The sequence below is a fragment of the Berghia stephanieae genome, chromosome 3, assembly GCF_034508935.2.
Source record: "Berghia stephanieae isolate SIO BIC M18660-M18661 chromosome 3, UCSD_Bste_1.3, whole genome shotgun sequence".
NCBI lineage: Eukaryota > Metazoa > Mollusca > Gastropoda > Nudibranchia > Aeolidiidae > Berghia > Berghia stephanieae.
In genome coordinates, this window is record NC_088362.1 from 68,431,188 (window position 1) to 68,444,167 (window position 12,980).

Genomic DNA, 12,980 nt, shown 5'->3' on the forward strand with positions numbered 1-12,980 from the left:
ATATAACACAATCCGATCGATTTGGTGTGTGTTATTGTAGCGGTCTGGGTTTGTCATACCACTTGAAAAATCACGGTTCAAATTTTCTATTGTCAAATTTCCAAACTTAAATTCGATACTTCAAGTCTTTGCCATAGGATTTTAGAACATGTGACAATTGCCTTAGGACATCTTACTGCGTCTTGTTATTGGTGGATATAAGATTTTATACAAACTGATATTAATAAATTGTTCAGATATGCAATATTCCTTATCGGTATAGCAAAGGATTTCTGAGTCCTCAATCGATACTCAACAATGATTTGGATTATTTCTAATTGACAATCACCGAATCTTCCAACCATTTTCAAAGATAACATACAATATTTTATAATATATAAATCGTGCTATTTGTTGGGGGATTTTTGTGGGGGTTTTTTCACCAGCAATGTTCTAGCTGTCATTGTCACAATGTAAGTACCTGCAAGTATAAACAATATATAACTATGTAGTGGAAATTATACTTGAATCATTATTTCTTTTATATTGATAGATACCTTTTGACATAGCAATAAGACAGTGGACATAAATGTGTGCGCTCGGTGAGCGTAAGTGATATTAATTAATGTGGAACATCTCGGGCAAAAAGTATTTGTATAATGAATCTAATCCTTTCACTAATACCTATAAATTAGGATGAATAATCGAATTTATCATTTATGTATGATTTTTTTTTTGTATTTTAGATAGAAACTGATTGCTGTAAATTATTAGGAAACTAAAACACTAGTACCATTCAATCACTGCCCAGTAACGATAAAATAAGCCCATAATGGCGTTCGGCGGGTCTCTAAGGGTTATATCGATGGTCGGCGGATCAAACCTCTGAAGTACCGATTTTTACGATCGGTGGATCAAAACTCTGAAGTCTACATACGAACTTTACGCACCATGTTTTATTTAATCTTGGACGGATCAGAACTCCGATCTGAAGTCAATACACGAACTTTGCGCACATTGTTTTATTTTACATCTACAGAGGTCTGATCCGTCAAAATTAAACAAAACATGGTGCGCAAAGTTCGTGTGTTGACTTCAGAGTTTTCATCCGCCGATCGTGAAAAACGGGACTTCAGAGATTTGATCCGCGGACCATCGATATTAATATTTGTCTTTTTAATCGAAGGGACTAGATTAAAATATGCAAAAAGCAAAAAAGGCGTCAGATGTTGATTTATCGTATTTTTGAAGCTCTCCTTGAAGACAAGTAATATACGAATAAGTGCTATATAAATACTGTATATATACTTACTTTCTTATCCGAACCAGCGACCACCTGAGCTCTAGCCCTTCGGTCTTGTGCCATGACGTAGAAGTTAGATGTCTTTTGTAGTTGTTCCAGATGACTATAAAGTGTGTTACTGATGCTTGGATTTGGTGGGAGGAATGTGCATCTCAGGTCTTCAAGAGGTTGACATTCAAGCAAGTGGTGTGTTACTGTTTCATTGGGGTGTTGACATAGGGGGCAGGAAGGGGATGTGTCTTTTGTAATTTTGCTTAAATGGTTGTTGAGCGGTATGTGTTGTGTTCTTAGTTGAAAGATGATGCTTTGCTGGTGTCTTCTGAGCTTATTTAGGCAATCAGTCTTTACAGGAGTGGTCATATGGGAAAACATACATCTACCCGTGGTGCTCATTGCCCAACTGTTCATCCATTCTTCTCTCTTATTTGTTTTGATTATTTGTTTCGCTGTGTCTAAGGAAACTGGAATTGATGGTTGTAAAAGTGTTGATCCGAGTCTGGCTAGTCAGTCTGCATTGTCATTTAATGGTATATTTGAATGTCCCGGTATCCACTGGAGAGATAAGTCTACTCTGTGTGTTGTAAGGAATTCATCTAGTTGAGATCTTAAACTATTGAACGTTGAGGAGAGTTTATCTAAATCGAGAGCTTGGAGAACCGATTTGGAGTCTGTGAAGATGACAGTGTTTTGAAGTTTTGAAGGGTTTAGCTGGAAAACAGAAGAGAGGTGTCGCAGTGAAGCTTCTATTGCAACTGCCTCTGCCTCGTAGTTTGAGCAGGAGCTTCCGCAAGAATTGTGGATTTTATCACAGGTTTTATCTGGGTATTCTACTACAAACCCATACCCAGCATTTTTAGTTCCTTTGTGGGCAGATCCATCTGTGTAAACATGTATCCAGTTGTCTGGGTATTCTTGTATTGTCTTCATTGCTAATGTTTGTATATCTGATTTGTTTTTATTTCTTGTTGTTTCTTCTACGAGGTTAGTCTTTATTTTTGGAAGTTTTAGTTCGGCGTATGGAGGTTTTTGACTGATTAAAATAGATTTTTCTCTGTTTTCTGGGAGTCTGTGTCTTTCATTCAAGTTGTTAGCAATGTGTAGCAGGGATTTTTGTTTTAATCTTGTTCTTGGTTTCCATTTCTCTGCCAGAATTCTGTTTGGATGGTTTTCCTCTTTTCGTTTGTATCTTTCAACCATTTCAAGCACTGCTGATTGATTCTCTGCGAAGTCCAAGTGGTTCCACATTAGTATGTATTTCACATGCTGCTGTGGGTGTCGATCTCAGGGCACCGGAGATGAAGCGAAGGGCTTGGTTTTGTACTCTGTCCAAGGTTTTGTGTGTGTTTTTACTACCTACATTTTGGAGGGCTAAATTGTAGTCCATGACGGAACGCACATAGCCTAAATAGAGTTGTCGAAGCGAGTTTTTGTCTGCTCCCCAATTAGTACTGGCTAGTCGTTTTAGTAACTGGAGTCTCTTTGTGGCTTTGATTTTTACATTCTGAGTGTGTTTGTTCAGAGATAGTTGTCTGTCTAACTGTATGCCCAAATATGTGGGGTTTTCTTCTTTCGCGAGTCGATGGCCTTGGATGGAGAGTGTTATTTCTTTCTTGGAAACAGGATGGCTCTTAGTAAATATAGAGTAGACTGTTTTATTGCAATTAACTTTTAATTTCCATTTATCACAGAAGGTGTTTAAGCTTTCTAAATCTTCATTTATTCTATTGGAGGCTATTGGTAGGTGCTTCGTAGTATACCACATAACTAAATCGTCAGCATATAGGGCCTTTTCTGTCTGTAATACTTCTGGTAGATCATTTATAAAAATAAGAAAGACAGTACAGCTGAGGCAGGATCCTTGTGGGAGACCTTCCTCTAATACTTCTCTGTTTGACAGTCCGTTATTAATTTTTGTTTGGATTGTTCTGTTACTGAGAAATTGTTTAATCCAGAAGTAGAGATTTCCATCAATTCCGTAGTCCATCATTTTTGATAACAACCCTTTCCTCCATACTTTGTCATAGGCTTGTTGGAGATCAACAAAAACCGCGACTGTATGTTTTCCATCTTGAAAGCCATCAATTATTTTTTGACTTAATCTAAACAATTGATCTTCTGTTCTTTGCCCTATCCTAAAGCCTGCCTGATATTTATTTAGTAGGCCACATGTCTCCAGCCACCAGTATAATCGGTTATTTACCATTCTCTCAGCGATCTTTCCAACACATGAGGTGAGAGATATTGGTCGGTAACTTTTCGTTTCGTCGGGTGGTTTATCTTTCTTTAAGATTGGAATTATAATAGCATTTTTCCATCCCCTTGGTACTATTCCTGTCTCCCATGTTAGATTTATAAGTTTGAGAAGCATCTGTTTACCTCTCACGCTAAGATGCAAGAGCATTTCATTGTGTATCTTATCTGGTCCAGGGGATTTCCTTAACTTGAGTTTTTTCATAGCTCTGTGAAGTTCTGACATGGTAAAGCCCTCTTTGAACAGGTATGAGATAGCTTTTGGGGCCTTTTCTTGATGTTTAAGGTCTTTAATCAATTTTTTGTCCTTTTCACTTCTTTTTGATGCCTTGTTTACTGAAGCAAAATGTTTGTTGAAGATCATGGCTTTTTTTTTGGTCATCTACGATTGTTCCTTCTGTAGTTTTCATGGGCTTTGGGTTGGTTTTCGGGGTTTCATTGTTAAGATTATTAAGTAAGGCCCATGCTTTTTTCCCATTTTGATTGAGGTCAATATTAGCGCATGTGTCTGCCCATTTCTTTCTTTTAGCGTTGTTAATAGTTCTTTTAACAATTGCCGATGCTTTATTGTACTCAATCTTGTTTTTCATGGTTTTGCTTTCCTCTAAGTTTTTCCTTGTTTCCTTTCTTGCATTTACTGCTTTTTCAATTTCTTTGCTCCAGAAGGGTTTGTAATTCTGTCGACTACCTCTTGGAATTCCTGCTTTTGCAGCTGCAAGAATGGCTTTGGTGAGGGCTTTGTTTAAATGTTCTACACTTGATGTATCTGTAATTTTTGGAAGCTGGTTATCTAATGTTGCTGTGAAAACATCAAGATATGAAGTGAATAGAAAAGTGCCAGAATAAAAATTTTTTCGCGGCGGTGGTGGGGTTTGAACCTGCGACCTTATTGGTACGACAACTCCGCCTGGCAGGTGAGAGCGTGGCTCTACCGTGTGAGCTATCCACGAACACAAAAATATTCGTTTCAAACTCAAAGTCATTACTAGATCCCTCTCTCACCCACTTCTTGAGACCACCGATTCGTTCGTACACCACCATCGCGAATAATTTTGACCAGCAGTTAAGCTTAATAGCCAATATTCTCAACACAAACATATAACATAGAAACGATTGAGACATTGAGTATGCTCCGGTGTATGGGGTGAATTTTTAATTCAGAAAAGTGAGTGGAGCAGGCACTTATGTTGGTAACAACAAGATATGAAGTGAATAGAAAAGTGCCAGAAGACAATAGAGAATAAAAATTTTTCGCGGCGGTGGTGGGGTTTGAACCTGCGACCTTATTGGTACGACAACTCCGCCTGGCAGGTGAGAGCGTGGCTCTACCGTGTGAGCTATCCACGAACACAAAAATATTCGTTTCAAACTCAAAGTCATTACTAGATCCCTCTCTCACCCACTTCTTGAGACCACCGATTCGTTCGTACACCACCATCGCGAATAATTTTGACCAGCAGTTAAGCTTAATAGCCATTAAGCTTTTATTAAGCTTAACTGCTGGTCAAAATTATTCGCGATGGTGGTGTACGAACGAATCGGTGGTCTCAAGAAGTGGGTGAGAGATGGATCTAGTAATGACTTTGAGTTTGAAACGAATATTTTTGTGTTCGTGGATAGCTCACACGGTAGAGCCACGCTCTCACCTGCCAGGCGGAGTTGTCGTACCAATAAGGTCGCAGGTTCAAACTCCACCACCGCCGCGAAAAAATTTTTATTCTCTATTGTCTTCTGGCACTTTTCTATTCACTTCATATCTTGTTGTTACCAACATAAGTGCCTGCTCCACTCACTTTTCTGAATTAAAAATTCACCCCATACACCGGAGCATACTCAATGTCTCAATCGTTTCTATGTTATATGTTTGTGTTGAGAATATTGGCTATTAAGCTTAACTGCTGGTCAAAATTATTCGCGATGGTGGTGTACGAACGAATCGGTGGTCTCAAGAAGTGGGTGAGAGAGGGATCTAGTAATGACTTTGAGTTTGAAACGAATATTTTTGTGTTCGTGGATAGCTCACACGGTAGAGCCACGCTCTCACCTGCCAGGCGGAGTTGTCGTACCAATAAGGTCGCAGGTTCAAACCCCACCACCGCCGCGAAAAAAAAAAAAATTTTATTCTCTATTGTCTTCTGGCACTTTTCTATTCACTTCATATCTTGTTGTTACCAACATAAGTGCCTGCTCCACTCGCTTTTCTGAATTAAAATTCACCCCATACACCGGAGCATACTCAATGTCTCAATCGTTTCTATGTTATATGTTTGTGTTGAGAATATTGGCTATTAAGCTTAACTGCTGGTCAAAATTATTCGCGATGGTGGTGTACGAACGAATCGGTGGTCTCAAGAAGTGGGTGAGAGAGGGATCTAGTAATGACTTTGAGTTTGAAACGAATATTTTTGTGTTCGTGGATAGCTCACACGGTAGAGCCACGCTCTCACCTGCCAGGCGGAGTTGTCGTACCAATAAGGTCGCAGGTTCAAACCCCACCACCGCCGCGAAAAAATTTTTATTCTCTATTGTCTTCTGGCACTTTTCTATTCACTTCATATCTTGTTGTTACCAACATAAGTGCCTGCTCCACTCACTTTTCTGAATGTGAAAACATCCCAGTTTGCTTTCTTGAAATTCCATTTGGATTTCTGCTCAAATGTTTTCTTCTCTGTTTGAACTGTCATTTGTGTTAAAATTGGTTTATGGTCACTGCCTATTTCATCCAGGACTTTAATGTGACAAGAATTCAGAAGGTCAGAGGAGATGATGGTTAGATCGGGATGACTCATGGACATATGAGCTCTGTGAAGAAGGGTGGGGACTGAGTCTGCATTTTGTAAATGGTGAGGTTGGTTGTATTGCAAAGCTTTTCTAGTTCTTTTCCTCTGTTGTTTAAATTTTTGTATCCCCATAGTGGAGAGTGGCCATTGAAGTCACCAGCAATTATTGTGTTGTTGTATTGGGAACTGTTTAGATCTGTTAGGTTTATAGTACACCGTGGAGGGTTGTAAATCTTGTAAATGGTAAATTTCTTATTTAGGTGCCATAAGGTGACTTTCTGTACATCGGTTGAGTTCTGTGATGGTTTAGAAGTAACATCTCCCGTGATGTCATTTCTTATATAAGTAATAACACCACGGCAGTCGTCACATTTGCAGGTATAGTATGTATAACCAGCAATATATGGATCGCTGTTTTTATACAGGGTTTCCTGAAGTAAAGCAATGTGAACTTCCTTTTCATTTAATAATTTCTTTAGCTCTGTCTTTTTATTCCTGATTCCACAAATGTTAATTTGTAAAATATTCAAATGTTTGTGGAATTTATTTGTCCCAGTAGCTGACTTTTCGCGCAGATCAGCCTGGGTACTCACTGGCGCGGACCTTTTTCGAGGCGACGTCCGAGCTCGTATGCTTTCCTTTTGTTTGTCATGACATGCTGGGGAGTCTCTGGTCTGTCTTCCCACCCTAACCTGTATTCCTTGTCAGCTGCATAACATCAGGAGTTGAGCTGCAGATGCATGTTCCTCATATAATTAATTATTTTTTTTATAGGATTTAGTCAAGTAGCCTTCATTTTGTCTTTCCCACAGTCTCTTTCATGATTGACGGTCGCCCATTCCCCGCCACCTACTGTTTCCTGGCTTGCAGTTATCAATTTCAGTTATTCTTTCTGCTTAAAGGGCCATATTTCATAAACAGAGGATCGTCACGTCCTGGGTCATTTGTGTCGATGAGAGATTCTGTGGGCCTTAAACAAAGGGATACCAGCCCTTTCCCCTAAAAATCTCAATTTTTTAAGAAGGATACATGATTACAATCAATCACAGATAGTCATGCAGAAGACATGGGCCACAGGCCGACCAAAGAGGGAGTATAGAAGTGTTAAAGTTACAGCACTAGGAAACAAGTATGAGCTATAGGGGTAGATTAAGAAAAGTAAGGACATACAGAGGACACCACACTACAGAATGAGTGTGAGGTGGGTGGGTGAGGAGCAGAGCGTGTACCACTCATCGGTGGGTTCTGTCTCCTGCACCTTAAGAGGAAGGGGTCCCACCTACTCCCTAGCCCGGTTATATCGCCGGGGACTCGGTCGCGCCCATAACAAACTCAGTAGAAACGGGGAACACCACGGGAAGGTGCTGTTATGGACACAATAATGCATGAGAGGCCATATGCAATAATCTCTGCCAGACAGGATTACGCGGCAATCAATGCACCTGGAAATGAGAGGTGTTGGGTTCGAAATGCACATCAATTTCCTTTCAGCAAGCGGGACGTCCGGCCCAGACCTTGCAGCTCCCCCTGTATATATATATATATATATATATATATATATATATATATATATATATATATATATATATACTGTAGATATATATACAGTATATATATATATATATATATATATATATATATATATATATATATATATATATATATATTTATATATATATATACAGTATATATATATATATATATATATATATATATATATATATATACATATACACGCAGAAGTGCAATATACGAAGAAGTGCAATGTGGATAATTAAACATCCAAGCATCAGAGATAAATAATGGTAAAGTAAATTTATATAGGATTCTTAAACTGCTACATTTAAGATTTCCAGCAAATTCCCAATATGGGAGCTTGGGTTTTGAAATGAGTTTGAAATATTAAATGCAGGATAGGAGTTCAAGAATCTGTTTTTATTTTACTCTCTCTTATATTATTATCATCATCATCATCATCATCATCATCATCATCATCATCATCATCATCACTATTATTATTATTATTATTATTATTATTATTATTATTATTATTATTATTATTATTTATTATTATTATTATCATCATTATTATTATTATTATTATTTGTTTTGCTATATTATTGATTTTACTCACTTCGAGTTGTTGATTGGAAATGTTATATCCATGTATGAGTTATATTAGCAATTTCCTAAAATTAAAACTTTGAATTGAATTGATGAATATATTTTTAAAAACTACGTACACCATGCACTAGCCACGAGATTCTACCAACGTACTTTATCCGAAATCGGTATACTTTTAGTTAATAGATTCAAACACCTTGGTGAAACTTGGGGTTTTGCAAAATTTCATGGTGCTTTAAAAATAATTAATAAAATTGTCTTGTCTTCTCTCTCTCTCTCTCTCTCTCTCTCTCTCTCTCTCTCTCTCTCTCTCTCTCTTTCTCTCTCTCTCTCTCTATCTACCTATCTATATATCTCTATCTCTCTCCATGCAATACATCACCTATGTTATTTCTCATCAAAATTTATTTTGATACTACAACGGGCGAATCGAATTTGATGATTTTTTTTTTTACCCTATGGATTATCATTTTTGTCAGGATATCATTACGCATCAAAATCTAATTTTCGTGAAACCGAATGAGTCCGAAAGAAAAATATTTCCTAAACTGCAACGTATTTTTTTTACAAAGAATGATAGGGATGCGTGATAATAATTTTGCTATCGTGAAATGGTAAAATCGAGGTTTTCCCAAAACAAAAGGAGTGTGATTGACGGGTACATTTTTGCAGAATCGATAACTCAAATTACTGTGGGCTCATTGTTGTTATGAAAATACTCTCATACGACTTGGAATGTAATATACAGGCCTGACATCCGAACCCACTTATGGGCCTAGTTTAACATTGTTGTCATGGACAATATTCTGCGTCATTTATTATTTTTTTGATATTTCCATTACAACAATGAGCCCATTGGAAATTTGGTTATGAGATCTGCAAATAAATGGACGTTACTCTGATACCAACGCAAAACATTCTCCATTACAAAAATGTTAAATCAAGCCCATAATAGCGTTCGGTTATCAGACCTGCTAATAAGTCCGTGTCGGTATGTCAAAGAAGTTTAATGCACTGCCACCATTTTAGAACCACAACTAGATAGATATCATGATCTTAAGAGTAATTTATGATCTTCACTTGTGCACGAATAAAGACACTCTTTCAAAATGTATCCTATGAAAGATACCAATCGCTTGGATTTTTTGTGAGTTTAGAAAGATAATATTGTAGATGTGTTTTTGTTTTTGTTTTTTTTTGTTTTTTTGTTTTGTTTTGTTTTTTGTTTTTTTTTTTTTTTTGTGCCTATGTATATCTGACCACACAAAATTTACGACGGTTGATTGTCAGGTCCTTGTCAGAATATAAGCCTGATGAGATTTCCAAATTTTATATTGACTTCATGAATAGAAAGGCGCATTATTGATGATAATGTTGAATAATACTGAAAATTTGTATAGCGCTGTAACTCCGAGACATTAGACTCTAAGCGCTTAAATTACAAATTTCTGGAGCATACACACACACAAAAAACACATACACACACACACACACACACACACACCTTTCAAGATTTGAATTGAATTGTACAATATTATTCGTTGTAGAGAGATTGAATGGTCTCTCTCTCTCCTTTTCCATTTACTTTATAAGTGACATCAATAAAAGGTCATTATCGCTATGTAATAAGGGAGGTAAGTCACATTGGCATTTAAAGTCTTTTTCTTTTTTTGGTCGTAAACTTTTTAAGAGTCTTTCAGTCTCCATCATGAACGTCCAAGCAGGTCTGTTAACCCACAAGTTAAACACTCTCAATACAACAGAAAGTATTGTCCATTACAAAATTGTTAAATCAAGCCCATCATTGCGTTCTGTTCTCAGACCTGTAAATATTTTGTGCTCGTAGATCACAACCACACATAAGGATTGACACTGTCGTGCACAATGAAACCGAAGTTTTAGGTGGGGTTCCCTTCCTGACCTCCCATAGTGGGCAGGGAGGCACTTACTGTCTCTTCTTTCCCCCTATATTACGTTTTCCAACATGCTTTCTGCCTTTGTCTTGGGATGAGATTACTTGGTTTTGTCCTGGCCCTGGCCGGAACTCTAGCTGGGAGGGAAAAACAGTCGAATGTATTGAGTTTTGGGATATGAATTTTTTTGTCTTGTGAATCATCTCTCTGTTATGCACTTTATTATGTTTTATTTACAAATTATATATGAATTGTAAACATTTGAGTGTATTGTATTCCTCTTAGTGGGGACCTGCTCGTGTCTGGATAAGACTTTTAGGTGATCTCAGACTAAGTACCTATACTGATAGTGTGCATTTGGAATCTCAACTTTTCCCCTACTCGAACCAATTCCCCTCTGCCGTCCTTTTCTTTGGTGCTTTAATTGTAATTCTAGAACTTTTTATTATCGCATTTTATTCCATTGTACTGGCGCTGATATAACCTTAATGTGTTACAAGAGACGTAAAACCCTTAAAAACAAACAAAAAACACAAACCGAACTTAAAACGATATAAGAAGAGAATGTCCTTTGTGCGGCTTTGTAGTTTAGGACGTTTGGCTTATGACATAGAGGTCCTTGGTCCGAGTTTCGATGAGAGTGACGCAAAATAATCCCTTGACAAAGGCTCTTTACTAATATTTTCTCATCATAACCAGGTGTTAAAAAAAAGTTCCTGACCATTAAAAGTGATGGCTCTGTTGAAAAAAATAGAGTAGCGCCTTATTGGCGTCACATATGTCTGGTCCTAAATGTTAACTTTTGCTGTTATCTTTGGAACACTGTAACGCGCTTGGAGCTCATAGTTTAGTTGATAGTGTGTTCTACAGAATCCCAAAGTAAGATCATTATTGTTCTTTTTGTTAAGATATGTTTTGCCATAAGGAAAATGAATGTTATATTCTCTTGTTTTCCATTATTTCAGGTTCAGATGGAAGTCGTTAAATATCCCATAAGGAACTTTGGACATCTTTAATCTTATCAGGTTAAACTATTTATTTTCGTATGATGTTGGAATGTGGGCACCAGGAAGTTTCTACAGTGGATTCAAAATTGATATTTTTAAACATCAACAACAAATTCATACAAAAGATGTTTTAAAATATGATTATTATAAAGAACGACAACTTAACCTCCGGAATCAATCACTGTGCTGATTAGAAGGGGTAAGTCAATTCAGTGAAAGGACAACAAAGAGACTCATCAACATCAATGGATAAACTTAGGCCACAATGTAAGTAGAAGATCAAGTCGGTCAACAACAATATTGCCAAATAAATATTGTAATTTCATCCCCATCGTCGCCATAGCAACTAAAACACAAACAAAAACGACGCAGATATAAAACTTCCTCATTATAAAACAGAACCTTTATCTCCTACATTCACACCCGCAAAAAAAAAATAAAAGACACCAGCATCACCATGACGTCAGCATCCTTGGATCGCCCTCATCACTCGATGACGTATGATTCCAGTCTCCGTTTGACCACCCCAGCAGAAAACTATCGTTGTCCAGTGTCTACGCCAGCCAACCACAACCCCTACATACAGAAACACTCACGGATTAGACGGACGAAACCCATGAATATTCTATACTCACAGGTTTGTTGACGCTTACAGAATATAGTTTGAGTCATTAAATCGCTAGAAATATCAAGTCAGCCGTTTAATAATAGTTATTTTAGTTTTTCACAGGAAATAATCATTTTATTCTTAACGTTCCCATGTATTTACAGTGACTAACCCCTGGTTATTTCTCAATGTACTTACTTTCAATAGTGAGACATATCTCATACCGCAACACCAGCAGCAGGTTGCCACCAATGATTAGGACCAAATAAGCTTTGCTTCTTGTAGTTTGTCATTAGAGTTGAAGCGTTTGCCTCCAAAATTCGTTTGAGATGCATGAAAAGATGAAAATCATTTGGGTTAATTCAGGAGAGGGGAGTGGCCAAGATGCATTCAGGTTATTTATATGGGATCTAGCGTTGTCAAGAAGCAAAGGGAGCCAGAACTAACCATCTCGCGTCTCCTATTTTAAATTCCTTGCTTCAATTATTTAAAAGTTCCTCAGTAAATTTCAACACTTATTGTCATGCCTCGAGGTATAAAGTCTACTAACAGATTCCCCTTACAATCCCAAAATCCAGTGCACACATGTCTTTGACTATAATGTTGGTGGTGAGTCTGAATGATCCATTTCATCGTCGGCTGTGGTAGCTCAGGAGTGTAACATTGTTATGTTTTCCACGTCTCATCTCCATGGACAAAATAATGCTCAAGAAATTTACCTCTTTCAATATGGTGGTGCCGAAGGAACGATGCATCACTTCCGTGTCGTTCGGATTATTTGTCGTCTCTTAGTAAATGGGGAAACAGGTGTGGAAGCACATTGCTATAGCAATATCTTTTGGCAACCAATTCATACAAAACAGTTCTTGAAATTTATGAAAAATGTTCGGTTAGAGACGACATGCTGAACTTTCTGTTTTCGCGGGATTTTTCTATATACATCAAAAGTTGAATGATCTGTTACAAAGATGCACGTCCGCTTTTTCTTTCTTTGTGGACATTTTCACGTCCATAAGG

At 37.4% G+C, this 12,980-nt stretch overlaps 1 protein-coding gene across 3 annotated transcripts in view; it reads left to right on the forward strand.

Annotated features, from left to right (window-relative positions):
* The first annotated feature begins 32 nt into the window (after nt 1-32).
* LOC144969632 (uncharacterized) overlaps nt 33-12,980 on the forward strand; it is a 16,574-nt gene continuing 3,626 nt past the window's right edge. Inside the window, exons 1-2 of one of the 3 annotated variants that reach the window (XM_078908772.1) lie at nt 33-452; nt 11,315-11,993. In XM_078908772.1, coding sequence (XP_078764898.1) covers nt 11,814-11,993 — 180 coding nt within the window. In that variant the 5' untranslated portion in view covers nt 33-452; nt 11,315-11,813. Of the gene's footprint in view, nt 453-11,314; nt 11,994-12,849; nt 12,980 lie in introns of those variants that run through there. The other 2 variants (XM_078908773.1, XM_078908774.1) reach the window with 2 other exon arrangements.